Source organism: Gekko japonicus, unplaced genomic scaffold (assembly GCF_001447785.1).
Source record: "Gekko japonicus isolate JY-2015 unplaced genomic scaffold, Gekko_japonicus_V1.1 scaffold281, whole genome shotgun sequence".
NCBI classification, from domain to species: Eukaryota; Metazoa; Chordata; class Lepidosauria; order Squamata; family Gekkonidae; genus Gekko; species Gekko japonicus.
The window spans coordinates 1207821-1225612 of NW_015174281.1; the positions used below are offsets into that span (position 1 = coordinate 1207821).

General features: G+C 45.4%; 2 protein-coding genes across 2 annotated transcripts in view; both read right to left on the reverse strand.

Annotated features, from left to right (window-relative positions):
• ATF6 (activating transcription factor 6) overlaps positions 1-3486 on the reverse strand; it is a 120423-nt gene extending 116937 nt beyond the window's left edge. The window contains exon 1 of the mRNA XM_015423852.1: positions 3415-3486. Coding sequence (XP_015279338.1) covers positions 3415-3478 — 64 coding nt within the window. The 5' untranslated portion in view covers positions 3479-3486. The remainder of the gene's footprint in view (positions 1-3414) is intronic.
• Positions 3487-8150: 4664 nt separating this feature from the next.
• The window catches only part of LOC107121035 (P-selectin-like), a 36696-nt gene continuing 27054 nt past the window's right edge, over positions 8151-17792 (reverse strand). Inside the window, exons 14-18 of the mRNA XM_015423862.1 lie at positions 16274-16459; positions 15309-15431; positions 12869-12899; positions 12362-12411; positions 8151-8954 (exon numbers count right to left, since the gene is read on the reverse strand). Of these exons, the coding sequence (XP_015279348.1) occupies positions 12363-12411; positions 12869-12899; positions 15309-15431; positions 16274-16459 (389 nt within the window). The 3' untranslated portion in view covers positions 8151-8954; position 12362. The remainder of the gene's footprint in view (positions 8955-12361; positions 12412-12868; positions 12900-15308; positions 15432-16273; positions 16460-17792) is intronic.

Sequence of the window (17792 nt, forward strand, 5' to 3'; positions counted from 1 at the left end):
CAAAAACCACAACATAAATCAGCCACTCACCTTCCACATCTCTAGCAGTTCTTGTGCCCTAATTTTAGTCAAATGTGGACTGAATGAAATACTATCAGCACTGAATTATATAGAAAACTTTCCTTTAGATTCATATAGATTGTTAGTTTTGGCATACAAGGCCACAGCCAAGTTCTAATTTTACTTGGGATAATAGCACCTCGGTTCTTTTACCTCTTACTCTCACAGGATGTACGACTTTTGGTCATAATTCCTTGATCAGCTCATACAACTTAGAGACCTGTTGAATTTTTATGAGAGATTAAAGTCTCTGTCCACATTCCATTCTAACACATCAGCCTGCAGTTGAAAAAGAAGACAACAACTGGCGCGTAGACTCTAAACTAGTCACAGCCATTCAGGATTGAGCCACAGTGGATGCTGTGCAGAGTTACTATGAAGCAGATCACGCAGGACTGCAATCCGAAGGTACCTAACCAAGTGCTCAAGAACAATAATAAGGATCTAAGTGCCTCAGAGTTCTCAAAGTGTCCTATCTCCTATCAGTAATCTTTACAACAACTCTGTAAGGAAGGCCGGGGTTGTTGTTGTATAAGTGAAACTATACACACTTAACATTACTGGGAATTTTTAAATGAAAATGCATCAAGTTTCCACAGCCAGTTGTTGTGAGTCCTTTATTAGGAAGTGACACACATGAGGTCTCACAATAAGTAATAAATATAAAAGTAGCACCCTGCCCAAGTATATTAGTGTGCTGAAATGAATTTCTGCATGGTTTGCACATGTTCACCTCTATCATTTCCCTTTCTGTGTAGCATCTCGAAGAAGCCCTTTAGACCCATCAAACTCTTTGCCTGACATTCCATTCTCATACTGGTTCATCTAGCATCCCATCTGCCCCTCCAATCTATCTTAATTTAAAGATTTTGTTTTCTTTTTTAAAAGATCCATATTCAGCCTGTACTGAGCTGCAGTTAGACTGCTACACTGCTTCTAAGGAATAATTTAAACTGCAGCCCTAAGCATACTGACCTGGAAGTAAATGCAACAGTAATCACTGTGACTATTTTCAGACCATTTACTATATAATAACTGCATGTCTGTTAGTGTCTGACTAGGATGTGGGAGACCTGAGTCCAAAACCTCATTCTGTCTCCAAGCTCAGTGGGTGACTCTGGGTGGCATATGTGGTTCTTTCACCCTTGTTTTAAACTCACAATGACCCTGTGAGACAGGGTTGACTGAGGCTGCGATCACACACACTAAATAATCCACTGTCAATCCACTTTCAATCCACTGTCCAACTGGATTTTCCCACCTCACACAGTAAAATCCAGTTGGAAAATGCATTGAAAGTAAATTATTTAGTGTGTGTGATCGCAGCCAAAAAGAGAGTAACGGCTCCATTCAGTCAGCCCTGTCTCACAGGGTCATTGCGAGTTTAAAATGAGGGAGAAAGCAGGGCCAACGCTGGCAAGTATTTGGATGGGAGACCTCCAAAGACTACCAGGGTCGGGAGGCAAAGGCAGGCTATCAAGCCACTTCTCTCAACGTCTTCCATGCCCCAGTAGGAGTCACCAGAGATTACCAAGACTTCTAGGCACGGACACACACACACACAGAGAGAGAGAGAGAGAGAAATGCAAAAATACCAAAAGGGGAGTTGGGAGAACCACATATGCCACCCTGATCTTCTTGGGGGAAAGGTAGGATAAAAATATTCCAGATAGAAACACAGACAGATTAATGATCTTCATGAATATGAGCTGATCCCTGCTGGGTCCAACTAAGGGTTCACCTAGAAAGTTATAGTAACCAGCCAGACACCTTTCAGAAGTTTACAAGAAGCACACAAAGACAAAAGCCCTCTGCAGTTGCTATTCTCCACTCCCACTCCAAGCACCTAGTCCTCAAAGGCAGACTGTCTCATAACACAGGGGTTCCACTTAACCATGGTGGTTAATAACAGTGATAAATTCACAGAGAACAGATCTATCTAATCCATCTCAGTTCCATCATCATGTTTCCAAAAGCAATTGCTGACGAAGTTCAGAAGAAGAGTATGATGTAACAGCCATGTACTCTTGCTTGCCTTTAGTATACTTCCTTTAATTCCAGCTGGGCCAAGAAGCTGGTCTTGGGTCAATTGTTCTCTCTTAACCTAATCTACTTCACCAGGCTAAGGAAAGGAAAAGGAGAACCACGTATCTCTGCTAAGTTCCTTGGAGAAAGGACAACAGCGCCATTAGATAGATAATTATAACATGTTGCTACTTTTCTGCTTTATTATATTGTGTTTATTATACTGTGTTTTGGGAGAGAAGGTGTTTTATAATAATTCGCATCTTCACAGTGGTAAATAAGGTATTTATTGTATTTTTACAACAATATTAGCCACCTCAGACACAACAAAGGCAACTACTGTAAAACAAAACAATAAACAATATCATATGTAAATAAATAAATATTATAGAAAACTGAAATAGAAATCTTTTCAAGAGATAGATAATAGGAAAGGCTTCATTTTGACTTATTATGGCTAAACAGTGAAGCACAATGTAGTTGTTAGAGTGTTAAACTAGGATCTGGGAGATCCAGGATGAAATGCCCATTGTGGCATGGAAACTCTCTGGGTGACTATCACTCTCCCTTGGCCTAAGCCACCTCACAGGGCAGTTGTAAGGACAACATGAAAGAGGGCAGTACAGAGTTGTGGGTGTCTATTGGGGACAAAAATGAGGTAGATATGCAAATCCACCGCTGGACTGAACTTCTGTAAAAATTCATCACACTCTTTAAAACTTTCTAACTCAGCAGTCGTTGCCAGTTAAATAACTGTACAACGATCAGTTCTGAGAGCGCCACTGTCAGAAACGATGGACATTATTCTAACACCCTCTTCTACAACGTCCTTTCAGGCTAGAGCCCTTAAACCACAATTACTTTTTTTTTTAAGGCTCACAACATTTTATCCCAGCTTTCTTTTTTTAAAGTACTACAAAGACTCCTATTACCAGCTAAATAAATGAAACAGACAAGACTAACAAGGCGGCCACCGTTCTTTAATGATTAGCCTGAAATCGGAGAGCAGCGCAGGGCCAGGCAACTTAGCCCAAGTCGCCATTCAGTTTCCACGCTCCTTGAGGCGACCTTGGGCACCACCCCCTATAGATGGGGGGTGGTGCCTTGGGTCAGCCCCCCTCTCTCACACCCCACCTGACCTACCTCATAGGGCTGCTGTGAAGATAAAGAGGGCGACCAGAGAGGGAGGAAGCGCCCGCCCGGCTGAAAAGGACCGAAAAGCGGGGATAACATAAAAGCGGAATTAGCGAAATCATCACGGACCCGTTTTGACGCGACGGCCTCCTCCTTACGGACAAGAACACCTGGGCCCCGATCCCCCACACTCACCCCACTCAGAGCCGGGCCCTCCCGGGCCATGCCCGACCACGGCCGCTGTCATCGCTGCAGACATCGACTCTCTCCACCGCTTCCTTTCCGGGATTGCCCAAAACACACGTGTACTTCCTGACAAGGTCCCGCCCCCGACGACAGAGGCCGGAATGGGCCAGAAAGCTCGCGTTGCACTCTCGCGCCGTCCTGGTGAGGAAAGCTCGCCTTGCTTTCTCCCAACGAGGAAAATAAAGGGACCTAACAACGGGCAGTGATCGTCCTGCAAGCAGAAAATGAGCATTTCTTCTATTATAAACTGAACACATTGTAAATTATGTGGAATTATAAATAACTTAGAACGCAACCGTGAAGGGGTGTGTGTGTGTTGAATCACTTGACTTCCCTTCAGTAATACAAAGCTACCGTATTTGTTTTATTTTATTATTTACATTCTTTATAGTCCCCGTTTTTCGCTTGGCTTTCAGAGGTCTTTCAGCTCTGGTTCTGAAACGTTTATGCTGGAATAAATAGTGGTCTTTTTTTTCTGATTTCGAACACATAATGCACGGTAGCAATTGGCGACTATTTTCCTGTTACACACAGAGGTTTTGGTGTGTGTTTTTTAACAGCTTCCGGCTGAGCGCTTGAGCAATCCTGTGCTTTAAAAATTCAATATTTAAAACGTTCACGCACTCATCAAGCGTGGAGAAAGCTCCTGCCCGCCCCAGGAGTGAAGGTGCGGCGGGCAGCAGGAGGCAGAATGGAAAGGGGGGGGGGGGTAGTCGGGGAAGGAAGTGCCAGGCGGGCTTGCAGGCGAGCGGCCGGTGGAGTGCGCCCCAGGACCAGAAGCTGCAGCGTTAGGAAGGGAGGGAGGACCCAGCTTGCCAGCAGCGTGGGGCTGGTCGGGCAGCAGGAGGTGGTGGGGAAAGTTGTTGGAGGCGGGCAGGGTAGGGTTGCCAAGTCTGGGTTGGAAAATACCTGGAGACTTTGGGGGTGGAGCCAGGAGAGGGCGTGGTTTGGGGAGGAGAGGGGCCTCAACATAATACAATGCCATAGATTCCACCCTTCAAAGCATCCATTTTCTCCAGGGGAGCTAACCTCTGTCGGCTGGGGATCAGTTGTAAAAGCGGGAGATCCCCAGGCCCCACCTGGAGGCTGGCAACCCTAGGGCAGGGGGAAGGAAGTGCCGGAGGGGCTGGCAGGCGAGCCGCGGAGAGAGAGGGGCCGGCGGCTGCATCTAGACGGTGTCCAGAGCCTCCTCGCAGAATGCTTCCGGTTCGGGGAGGGATATGTGGTCATCCCAACCTGAAGAGAAATGTTCCCGATTAAATTATACCGGGAATAAATCGCAGTTTCCTTGCCGTGTGACCACGGGCTCAGAAAAGTCAAAATCGACCTTGATAGCCGAAGGCTTTCACTCTGTATAAGGCAGCTTCACGTTCTCAGTTGACCCTGGTAGAGAGCTACCCAGAGAGCCATGTGGGAGGGGGCTTCCCACTTCTCCCATCAGGTGACCCTGAGCCAGCTGAATGAATGAATGAATTTGACATATTCAGTCCAAACAGCAGGGGGTTTCTCTCTTGCCTGAAATGCAGCCCCAACACCAGGCTCAGTGGCCTCAAAATGGTGCTGCTGCCAGTTGGCTAGAATGATTCCATATTTGGGCACTTCCACAAAGATTTTGGGGACAACTTTGGGTGGGGGAGCTTCCACATGACATCAGGTTCATAATTTAGGGTTGGCAGCTCTGAGTTGGGAAATACCTGGAAATACATATTCTGAGAGGCTTCTGCATGCAAAAGGGTCCAGCTATGTTTATGGAATCCAAGGACTTTTTAAAAAAGTGGGCATCAATTCTTAGTAAATGCTCAACTGACTTAATGCTATTACTTATTGAAAAGTCTCAGGGGGAGGTGATTAAGTTAATAGTGGAGATAGAGAAAGTGGAAACATCTGGCAAGTAATCCATCTCTAGTGTTTTTGACACCAAAATAACTGAATTGCTATTAAGGAATTTGAGTCCAAAATAAAAGAAATGAAAATTAAGAAATTTAAAAGAGATACCAAAGATTATGAAACATCTAGAGCACGGGTGTCAAACATTCGGCCTGGGAGCCGGATGAGGCCCCCGGAGGGCTTCTATCAGGCCCGCAGTGGAATTGGCTGTCTTCTGCTTCTTCTTCCAGTTCTGCTGCTGCTGCTGCATCATTGTAGGTTTGCAGCTTACAGATACACACCTGAACAGCATACTCAAGATTGCAACAGCACAGACATTTTGAGCAAGAGGTATCAGTTATCAGACACTGTTAAATAAACAAAATATTGCAAGAGTTCTAATGTTTTAAGCATGTTTTTATTTTAAGTTAAAAAAAACCTTTGTGCTTGTGTCCTTTATAAAGTTTATGTCTCCGCTACCTGGCATTACATTTTATGACACACATGGCCCGGCCCAACAAAGTCTCATTTATGTCAAATCCAGCCCTCATAACAAATAAATTCAACACCCCTGATCTAGAGTTTATAAATGGTGTTCGCCAGTGTCCCTTGGCAAAAATGAGTATCATGGTCAGTTATGAGTTCTAACTCAGAGATAGATTCTGCAGGTGACAAGTCAACAACTACTTCAGGGGAGGATTTTGGAGAAAGCAGGTCTGTTTTAGAAAGATGAACTAAAAAGAGAGCTCGAGAGATGATCTCCCAATATCAACCCCAACTAAACAAACGTCAGGCCTCGTAGTCAATCTTTCATCCCAGGACCTGTCACCTATAGAAAGGAAAGTGTTGAATTTGGGCTTAGGATTCATTCCTACGGCTAATTAAGATGCATTTTAGACTCATATAGATTTCTATCATTTAATGAGACAGTTAAAACTGAGAATGTTGTTTGGTGAATCCGATAACAAAAAAGTAAATAAATGCCACTCCAAGTCATCTTTTGTTCCTGATATCAATGAGCCCAATCTACAGGTATTTGAAAAAAAACAGTGCTAAAAGACATAGCCCAGGCAGAGCAGTCTATGGGTTTTGTAAAACACAATATCTCTAGAGAAGAACATAGAGCGCTCAGTGAATTAGCTAAAGATAAAACAGTGGTTATAAAAGAGGCAGATAAAGGGGGAGCCATTGTCTTACTGAATGCTAGCGATTACCATATTATGGTAAGAAAGTTATTCGATTATCCTTCCCATTGTACCAGGATTACAAATGACCCAACAGCCCATATAATGAGGGTCATTAAAATCACTGTGAATGAAGCCTATGTGTTGGGCCATAAGGAGGAGGAAGAAAGAGGAGGAGGAGGAGGAGGAGGAGGAGAATTGGATTTATACACCGCCCTTCTCTCAGAGTTTCAGAGAGGTTTACAATCATCTTCCCTTCCCACCCTGTGAGGTAGGTGGGGCTGAGAGAGCTCGGAGAGAACTGTGACTGACTCAAGGTCACTCAGCTGGCTTCTTTTGGAGAAGTGGGGAATCAAACCCAGTTCCCCTGGAGAAAATTGCCACTTTGGAAGGTGGACTCTATGGCATTATACCCCATTGAAGTCCCTCCCCTCCCCAAACCCTTCCCTCAACAGGCTCTACCCCCAAAATCTCCAGGTATTTCCCAACTCAGGCTGGCAACCCAAGTAGGCAACCTTTTGCAGCCAACTGATGAAAACAACGCAACATCTACTCCCGAAGATGTCAGTGTGCTGGCAAACAAAAGGACAAGAAAGGATTGTACTTCTCCAGACAATGGGAACAAAATTCAAACGCCAGCAGCACTGCCAGTGCCTGAGAGACTTGCCTCCACTGCTTAACTAGAGAACCAGCTTTCCTTGCTGAGAGCAAAGTGATCTGGCCTGCCAGGGTCCAGCAAACATGCCTCCTCCATGGTAGACAGAGGCTGTCTGAATCACCAATTGTGGTGGATCAGGAATTAATCGAATGAATCTACTTGAGAGCAGGAAAGCCGCAAAGCACTATTTTTTAAAAAACCACAAATTGTCTTTATTTGTGAATTACTGCACAATTTTCTAGGAAACGCAAATAAGGCCATTTTGGCACAGTGATGAAAGGACTAGTGCATTATGGAATCATTTCTTAATTTAGTCAAGTTAATATGTTGTCAAGTTAATATGTTGTCAAGTTTTTTCACGGCCGGAGTTCATTAGTTGCTGTAGATTTTCTGGGTTGTGTGGCTGTGGTCTTGGCATTGTAGAACCTGACGTTTCACCAGTAGCTGTGACTGGCATCCTCAGAGGTGTAACACAGAAAGATGGAGTACTCTCTGTGTCAAGGTGAGAAGAAAAATGGTAGGCAGGTAGGTGGGGTAGGGCTGAGTCATTATCTTGTAGGATCCATATACAAAAGAACCTCCTCAGGAAAGCTCCTCCATTAGCATGTTCATAGCCGGGGGAACTTCTACACAGAGAGTATTCCATCTTTCTGTGTTATACCTCTGAGGATGCGGATGCCAGTCACAGCTACTGGCGAAACATCAGGTTCTACAATGCCAAGATCATGGCCACACAACCCAGAAAATCTACAGCAACTAATTAGTCAATTTAGTCAACAACTGTTAGTCAACCTGTGAAAACCAACTTTTAAGCTTTGTTTTGGTACCATAAAGGAGAGTTGAACTGTGAAGCAAATGCATGGCTTCACCCCAACACTGAAAATATACATATCCTTGACAATTTGCTCTGCTTACATGATGAAGAATCCAGTTCATCAACAAAGAGCAAGACATAACCAGAGCTGTGTATGGTTTTATAATCCCATGTAAATTCAAGATGTAGCAGGATCCAGTTTACTAAGAATCGTTATCTTTCACTTTTTCCAAAAATAAGTCTCTAGTCCCGATTGGTTACAATCTGCTTGAAAGCAGTGTGAGCAAATCGTGGTGTAATCACAGAAGCCAAAGCGATGGCTGAATAAGATATCCACTGGTCGGAGGTGCCCAGGTATAACCTTTAAATAAAACATATCTGATGTTCTTTTTAGTTTATTCTTATAATGACATTTTCTTGGATCAGGATTAACTTTCCCTAATCTCTAAAGAGCAAGGTGTAATAAATGGTGGGTAAAAAAACCTGGTGTGTCTGTCATGAGGCAATTTGGGCATCTCTTGACTGTGCAGGAACAGAGATTTCCAAGATTTTAAACTCAAGATCTGATTTTTTTAAAGCAGTTTTTAGCGGACAGGAGTTTGAGTGAAGCAAGAAGAATTGTTACTTCCAGCAGAGCACAGTTCACCATAGGTGCTGATATGGTTTTGTAGGAACAACATCTCCCCCAGACCTTTAGGTGGTTAAGTTTCTTAACTTTGTAAGTTGTTTAGAGTCTGACAGCAGAAGGAAAATGCAGTCATCAGAGTGTGTAACAATAAATGATGCAACATCCTTGAAATGCTACAGCTGGAAGGAGAACAGAAGTTCAGCGCAGCAAGATCCGAGGTAGAGGCAGGTGTTTCAGCCTGAATTTTTTCCAGCTCTACATTAACTCAAGAGGCACCACTAAATTGGAAAATTCCATCCTCTCTGTGGTCTTCTCCCAGGGTCATCCACCAGAGGAGCTCTGTGTGGGTCCATCCCAAAAGGAAAAACAAGGTCAGTTTGGTCATTTGGGAGAAGATTTCGCTGTATTCTTAACTCTAAAGACAGGGCCCTCACTTAAAAGCACTTCACATTGTAAGAGACATGGTACTTGGAATGTAGTACACAACAGGAAAGCGTGAAATGTTCTGACTTGGGAATGACACTTTAAAAGAAGCAATGTTTGTTTTAGATCAACAAATATTTCCATACAGATTCTCTTGCCAAAGGTTATTCACAGGTTTACAACCACTAGCAGGAAATGGTTTGATTGTTTTCCTGTTAGTTGATTCTCCCCTACCACTCCAGTCCTGGATGTCTCTCTGTTAAAAATGCTGAGATGCACAGAAATGATGAAAGAGTTGGACTAAATTTTCCAGTGGCATAATGGCATCTTCCTGCCTTCCTCCCCCAGGCCACTGATCCCCACAAAATACTAGTCCTGGGGGATAGGGGACCCTGAGGAATGACCAGGGGATGGGAAGAATGGGAACTGGTGGAAATTGTCGGTTTAGTCTAGATCCATCCCTAACTCTGTATCTAAAAACTTATACACTGATGAAGGAACATAGTTCGAGGAGCATCAGGGGCAGTTATTTTTTTAATTTTTCCCTTCTTTCAAAGAGCTCCTCATTTTACCTTTGCAACAGCTAGGGCTGGTAACCTTCAGGTGGGCCCCAGACTTCTCCCACAATTACAACTGATTTCCAGATGGCAAAAATTAGTTCCCCTGGAGAAAACAGCTGCTTTGGAGGGGGGGACTTTATGGCATTACATCCCTGCTGGGCTCCCTCCCCTGGCACTGCCTACAATTCTACAGGAATTCCCCAAGCTGGAGTTGGCAACTGTGACAAATACCCTGGGACATGGCTTAGGTTGAGAAAGAGTGACTGGCCCAAGATCACCCAGTGAATTTCAGAGTGGAAGTTGTTTAGCATTGAGTTGAATAAACTCATTTCTTGCCAGAGGAGGAAACAGTTGTTACGTTCTCTCTTGAAAATTGTCTTCCCTGCAAGGGTTGCCAGTCTCCAGGTGGTGGCTGGAGATCTCCCACTATTACAACTGATCTCCAGGTGACAAAGATCAGTTCATCTGGCAAAAATGGCCACCTTGGAAGGTGGAGTCTATGGCATTATACCCCACTGAAGTCCCTGCCCTACCCAAACCCCACCCTCTTCTGGCTCCACCCCCAAATCCCCAGGTATTCCCCAATCCAGAGCTGGCAAACCCACCCACACACACATGCAGAAATCTCTGGTGGATCTAAGCCAACAGACTTCAGCTGGAGCAACTCTGTGCAAAAAAAAAAGGAATGCCATGGAATTGCAAGAATTGTGGGTTTTTTCCATTTCCCAGCAAGCCAAGGCTTTCTTTTCAAGCTTTTATAACCATCATTTTGTAATTGCGTTGGAATGAGAATAGTCAATAATTTTTTTAAAAAAAAAATGAGCAGCAAATTTGGCTTGGTGCTAAGTGGAAAAAAAACGGCACTTAAGACCTACCACTAGCCCTTCCAAACAAGAGCTCATAACCAAGCATTAATCCATAAGCGTGCCAAGCCCAGGGAAAAAAACCCCAGAAAGTAATTAATTAGGGTTGGAAGTGAAGGACTGGATGCTGTCCCCTGCCTCAGCCTCCAGTAGACTACGTGGCAAGATAGATAGGCTAGATAGGCAGACCAAGCTTCTTCCTGTGTTTACTCTTCTGTCACTGTCCCTTTGAAGTAGACTGATAGATCTCAGCAGGGGTCATTTCGCAGAAAAAGAGGTGCAGGAGCTCATTAGCATAACTTATTTGCATAACTTATTTCGCTCCGGCAGGAAATGACCCCTGGACCTCAGGAAAATTGCCTATCCTTCCTTCTGTTCATCCTCTTCCACACAACACACTTCTCCTTGCACACACCAAGGGAGAAGGCATGCTGTCTCCATCTTGGCACCATGACGCAGATGGGCCTCTCACCATCTGTGTCCATCCTTAGTAAGATCCAGGTGGTCAGCCGTGTTGGTCTGAAGCAGTAGAACACATTTAGAGTCCAGTGGCACCTTTAAGACCAACAACGTTTCTGTTCAGCCCCTGTCTGTAAGTTTGAACGTTACCTTCCATTCCACTGTATTTGAAAAAGTGTGCATGCACACGAAAGCTCATACTTTGAATAAAACTTTGTTGGTCTTAAAGGTGCCCCACTGGACTCTAAATTTGTTCATCCTTAGTAAGTTACGCTAGAATACTATCCTATCTCTAAGCTTTCCTATCTAGAATGAAGCTCCTAAATAAATAGACTTTTATTAGTCTGAAAGGTGACTCTGTGACTAAGCTTGAATACCTGGTGCAAAGACACTCCTGTGTGTATAGCTTTAATGCACTCTGCGAAATTAGCTCTGGGAACTGGACTAATGATACCAGCTCTCCCAACAATTATCCCCAAAACAACAGAACAAAAGGGAAATTACAGGGAGAAGCCTGCTGAAGGAGATTTACTTCCAAGCAAATTTGTACTAGGACCTTGCCTGTGGGGTGGATTTGAATAGGCAACATGGTGCTAAGCACTGCACGGAGCTCTCATCTCAGTTCTTCTTGCAGATTAATATGGAAAAGGAACTACTGAGCAGGGCAAAAAGATTGTAATGTGGTACCACAAGAGAGGAGATCCTAGAGGAATCCCAAGCATTGTAGACTAGTTTGCAGCTCAATACACATCAGCAAAAGGGGCTGCGGTGGCTCAAGTGGTTAAGACGCTGAACTGCAGGCTGTGGAAAGTCAGTAGTTCAGCAGTTCGAGACCCGGGTTGCCACATGACGGAGTGAGCTCCCGTCTCTAGTTCCAGCTCCTGCCAACCTAGTAGTTCGAAAGCAAGAAATTGCAAGTAGATAAATAGGTACCACTTCGGTGGGAAGGTAACACCGTTCTGTGCGGCTTGGTGTTTAGTCATACCGGCCACATGACCACAGAAACGTCTTTGGACAGCGCTGGCTCTTCAGCTTTGAAACGGAGATGAGCACCACAACCCTAGAGTCGAACTCAACTGGCTTTTGAGCAAGGGAACCTTTACCTTTACCACAAGAGAGGAGATCCTAGCATTGTAGACTAGTTTGCAGTTCAATACACATCAGCAAGCCATTCGTGGCTGATGAAAAAGAAGGAAGGGTCCCAACTGATGACCAAGAGAGGCTATGCTGGGAATCATGGGACTTCATATACAAAAGCCTTGTGAGATCGGGGCTGTAGCAAGGGAGGAACCTGGATGCGACTGAATGAAAAAGATCATTGGATCCCACCCACTGACATTCCATTATCATTGGTCCAATCCAATAGCATATCTCATCCCCCTAGCAAGATGACAACCCAATTCAGAAAGGAGGACTAGAGTAAAGACCTCTGTTGACTTACCTTAGGAAGCAAATGCCGCATTGGAGAAGACCCCAGGTGCACCCAAATCACTGAAAGGTAAACAGGTCATTATTATAAAGTAGTAGGTGTAATGTAAATCCTGCAGCCTAAACTTGTCCTCCCAAAGCCCTTTGGTGCTGGTAAAAACTTGAGAATCTGGTTTCATCTGGTTTCATGTGACAAACAACAATATTTTTCTATTCTGCGTATATATAGTCATACTGCACCATTTCGTTATCTTCAGTTGTTTGATTCCTACATGGCATTCTGGTTTATGTGCCTGTGCATCTTCTAATCCTACCATGTAAAACAGCCCACCCCGCTCCCCTGTGTCCTAAATATATGACACACATGCCATCTTTTCTGGTTACATCACGCTCCTGAAAAAGTGGGCTCTCAAGTTCATGATACAACAAACGAGTTCGTCTTTAAAATGTCACAAGACTCTGGGTGGTTTTCCACAAGGAGTTAAAATGTTTTGGCTTCACATCACACAGGAGGCCTTACCTGGTGGAATTCAAGAGCCTATTTTTTTCTTCTGATGATCAAAGTGTCCAGCAGATGGCACGGAAAAATGGAGAGAGAGAGAGAAAGAAGAAACCCAGCTAGTATCACTTATGAATTAAAACACTAGATAAAAATATAGCAGTTGCCCTGACTAGAGGTGGTGATGAAGCTATTAAATTATACACGTATCCCAGTCCTCTGCCAAGGAGTTCAGGAGTACATATGTTGGTTTCCTCATATTACAGTCTCAGGACAACCTTTTAACCCTGTGTAGAAGTTACAGTGAGCAAAGGAAACCTCTGCAGGTGTTCTGTTCCTCTTAGGCAAATCAGGAGCCTGACAGCCACATATATCAGCAACATGCAGGGCCCTGCGATGTACCCGATACATACAGTCAGGGCTATTTTGGGGCAGGAACGCACAGGAACGGAGTTCCGGCTGGCTCCTGAGTTGGCCACGCCCAGCAGGAACTCATTAGCATAATAGGCCACACCCAACAGCAGAAACTCATTAGGATTAGCTACAGTAGGCGTGTGTGGCCTAACATGCAAAGGAGTCCCTGCTACAAAAAAAAGGCCCTGGGTTTTGACAACAAACAAGGTAAACAGAATAAGAAGCAAAAGGTGGGTGTGGCTGGATGACCACACTTCTGGCAACACGGGGCTGCGGCCTAATATGCTAATGAGCTGTGGTGGCAGGGTGTGGTTTAATATGTTAATAAGTTTCAGCTGTTGGGTGTGGCCTGTTATGCTAATGAGTTCCTGCTGGGCTTTTTCTACAAAAAAAGCCCTGCATACAGTCACTCTCTTGTGTGAACTGGCTATATGTGCAGATCTTCCATGTAGGAAGAGCTTCTACTCATGAAAACTTGAAGCTTGATTTTTCAGGATTCTGATTTGCATGAATGGAAGACTTACCAGCATGGAAAATCCACACAATGCCCAATTTGAGGTGCCCTGGGGGAGATCATTAACAAGTCTCTCTTGGAGGGCTTGTTCCCTGGGTCACTCAAGGAGGCCGTGATTTATCTCTTCTTGAAGAAACCATCACTGGATCTGGCCGAACTGGCTAATTACCGGCCAGTTTCCAACTTGCCCTATATGGGCAAGTGAATCGAGAGGGCTGTGGCAGTTCAGTTACAGAGATTTTTGGACGACGCTTCCATCTTAGATCTCTTCCAGTCCGGCTTCCGCCTGGGACGTGGAATGGAGACAGCACTGGTCGCCCTCATGGACGATCTTCAGCGGCATCTGGATTGAGGCGGATTGGCAGTGCTCTCGTTGTTGGACCTGTCAGCAGCGTTCAACATGGTCGACCATCAGCTACTGATCCACTGCCTCGCCGACACCAGAGTTTAGGGGCTCGCCTCACAGTGGCTTGCATCCTTTCTCCAGGACAGGGGACAAAGGGTGGCACTATGGGATCAGATGTCCTGAAGGCATCCATTGTCGTGTGGCATGCCCCAAGGGGAAGTATTCTCCCCAATGTTATTTAATATCTATATGCGCCCCTTGCCAAGATTGCCAAAGACATGGGCTTGGGTGTCGCCAGTATGTGGATGACACCCAGCTCTACCTGTTGTTGGGGGGGCCAGTCTGACGTACACCGGAAGATCTAGACCAGGCGCTGCAGGCTGTGGCTGGATGGCTTCGACTGAGTCAACTGAAATTGAATCTGATGAAGACGGAGGTCCTGTGCCTTCGATGGGGCTCCATTAGTGCCAGTGCCGGGGGTTAGGAGCTTGGGAGTGCTCTTGGATGCCTCCTTAACAATGGAGGCCCAAGTAGCAGCCCCTGCCAGATCAGCTTTTTACCATCTTCGGCTGGTTAGGCCATTGGTTCCCTTCCCCGAACATGACAACTTTGCAACAGTGATCCACGCGATGGTCACCTTGAGACTGGACTACTGTAATGTTCTCTACATGGGGCTGCCCTTGTCACAAATCCGGAAGCTTCAGTTAGTGCAGAATGTGGTGGCCAGGCTGTTAATGGGTATCCCCATGTGGGAGCACATCCAGCCGGTACTGAAAGCACTACACTGGCTGCCAATAGCATACCGGATTTGTTTCAAGGTGCTAGTTTTAACCTTTAAAGCCCTATATGGTTGGGGTCCAGCATACCTGAGGGACTGCATTTCCCCACACGTTCCCCAGAGAACATTGCGTTCAGGGGCACAAGATTGGCTGGCCCTCCCAGACCCCAGGGATGTCAGACTGGCAGCAACCAGGGCCAGTGCCTTCTCGGTGGCAGGTCCATCCTGGTGGAATGAGCTCCCGGTAGAGATCAGGGCCCTGCGGAACCTCCTACAGTTCCACAGGGCCTGCAAGACGGAGCTCTTCCACCAGGCATTCGATTAAGAGGACCATCTAAAAGTTGTACAAGATTTCCAAATGCGGGGGGGGGGGAGAGAAGGAAAGTGGAGGGCTTATAAGTTTCCTTACCTTTTTTGCTGAGACGTCGTATTGCTAGCACTATTAGAGTTCCAGATAACAACAGGCCAATAACAGATGCCGTGACTGTACCAGTGTAGAGCAGAACTTGCTTGAGAAAAGGAGCAACATTTTCTGAAATGAATACCAAACTGGTAAGTTAGAGACATCAAGTAAAGATCCAGATCAGCCGACTCACTGCTGCAAAAGCTAAACATAATGGTGACCAGTGTTCCCTCTAAGCTGAGTTAGGGTGAGCTATCTCACAGTTTTTTAGCCCTTGGCTCGCACATTTTGTCTTAGCTCAGGAAGGATGGCTCTAGAGCAAACTGATTTATGCAGCAGCCAAATAGCTTGCTCACAGCTTTAATGCCAGTTGCTCACAAAGCAGAATTTTTGCTCACAAGGCTCCACAGCTTAGGGGGAGCATTGATGGTGACTGCAGCAATGAAGGAAATGGGTAGAGATTGAGAAGAAAAACTGGTAGGATCCAACTTTTTGTTTTTATAAAGGCCTGCTTTGGGGCTTTTTTATTGTTGAACAAGGAGCTTTAAATGGAAACAGGGCTGAAACGATAAAGTCAGAAAACGCAGTGTCACTGCCTTGAAATTAATTCATGCAAGACTGAAGGATTAGGATGCTTATCCTCCCCACAAAAGAAAAGTGTTGTCAAGGCCAATATTTCAAAAGCTACATTTGAAAAGGCTGTATGTATCAAAAGTCAGATTCTAAAAGTGGTTAACAAAATTGCATTTGAGTTCTTCTTTGCAGCAGCCGCCAACAGCTGGTCTAAATCAGCGGGGAAGGAGCAAGATTGACTCCTGAGTCCTGACCTAACATTTAGCTTCATAGAACATGCAACTATCATGCAAAGTTAGGCTCATATGATGGGCGAGGAACCACTGTGACTTCTCTTTAAATATTATGTCTGTCTTCGCCCGCAACGTCCCCACCCCAAAGGGAGGGACCACAATTACCTTGGCAAACAGGCATCTCAGCAGACCAATGGCCATCAGGCAGGCACTCCATCCTGCTCGTTCCATTGAGGAGATACCCATCGGCACAGTGGAAGTGACATGTTGAACTATAGCGGAAGGTACCCCAGGTATGGGAACAGTTTATCTCCATATGCTCCTGGTCCCACAGCTGGGGACACGATATGGCTGTACGGGGGGGAAATGAGGAATCAAAAGTTCCAATTTGCCTTAAACTTTGAATTAAAGAAATGTTGTTATTTCTTAAAACAGATGGGTCAGATATAGGTAAAGGAGTTAATAAAACCTCAAGTAATAAGCTCATCCGTCTTTCTTCATGGGACAGAACTGTATAAACAGTGGCAAGTTCAGTATCCGTGGGAAATGACACACTGTTCAACAGAAACACGGTGGCTCACTGGGTCAGCAGGGTTTCACATGCTCGCCGATCCACATGGGAGCTGTTTCTCCATGGTTTATAGGCCATATGGTTGCAAAGTGTTTGTGAATACCATAGAAGCACATGGGTAGAGCCAGCTGTAGGAATTTCTCCAGCCTGGACACTATCGCCATGGAAGGGACAATGGTGGCAGTTGTGGGGGGGGGGACCCACACTACTGGCTCCTCAGCATGTTTGCAAGAGTGCGTTACTCCCCCACTAGGGCTGCCAACCTCCAGGTGCCCCCCCTGGAGACATGCTGCTCTTACAAGTGATCTCCAGATGGCCAAGTTCAGTTCCCCTGAGGAAATGACAGTACTGGCAATACTGGGCCGGGTAGATCAATGGTAGTGTAAGACAACATCATATGTTCATTTGCTTCTAGGGCTGTCAACCTCCATGTAGGGCCTGGAGGTCTCCTGGAATCACAAATGATTTCTAGACAACAGAGATCAGTTCCTCCTAGAGGAAATGGTGGCTTTGGAGGGTGGACTCTATGGCATACCCTGCTGAGGTCCCTCCCCTCCCCAAGCCTCACTCTCCTTGGGCTTCACTCTCAAAATCTGCAGGGACTTCCCAACCTGGAGCTGGCAACCCTCTTTGTTGGGCTGTGGATTCCAAAAGAGAATGATGCGCCCTGGGTATACTACTAAAAGGTGAAATGTTCCTTGTGAGATGCCTACACAACAGATGTGACACTCACACACCCCTCCCATCAAAATGCATCCCATCAGCCACCAAACCTCCTGGTTTTTCTACCTGGCTAGAAATGCAAAAACAGGGTTGGGGAAGTTTGTTGTTAACCTCTTGGCAAGCCCAAATGACCCCAGATATAGGCCAGAATACTAGCCGATGAATTGCACTTAGCTCAGCAGGCCACAGAGTATGCAGGCTTGTCCTAGGAAGACAATAATGATGTTGCCCCCTAAAACCCTTCTGACAGACAGACATCCCTGGAAATAAGTCTGCATTTGATCCTGGGGACCAAAGTCCAGGTGCAGGTTCTGCTCGGCCTCCACATACCCACCTTGGACCCAAGGCAAACCATACCTTCACAAATGGGCATATCCCCTGTCCAGTTTC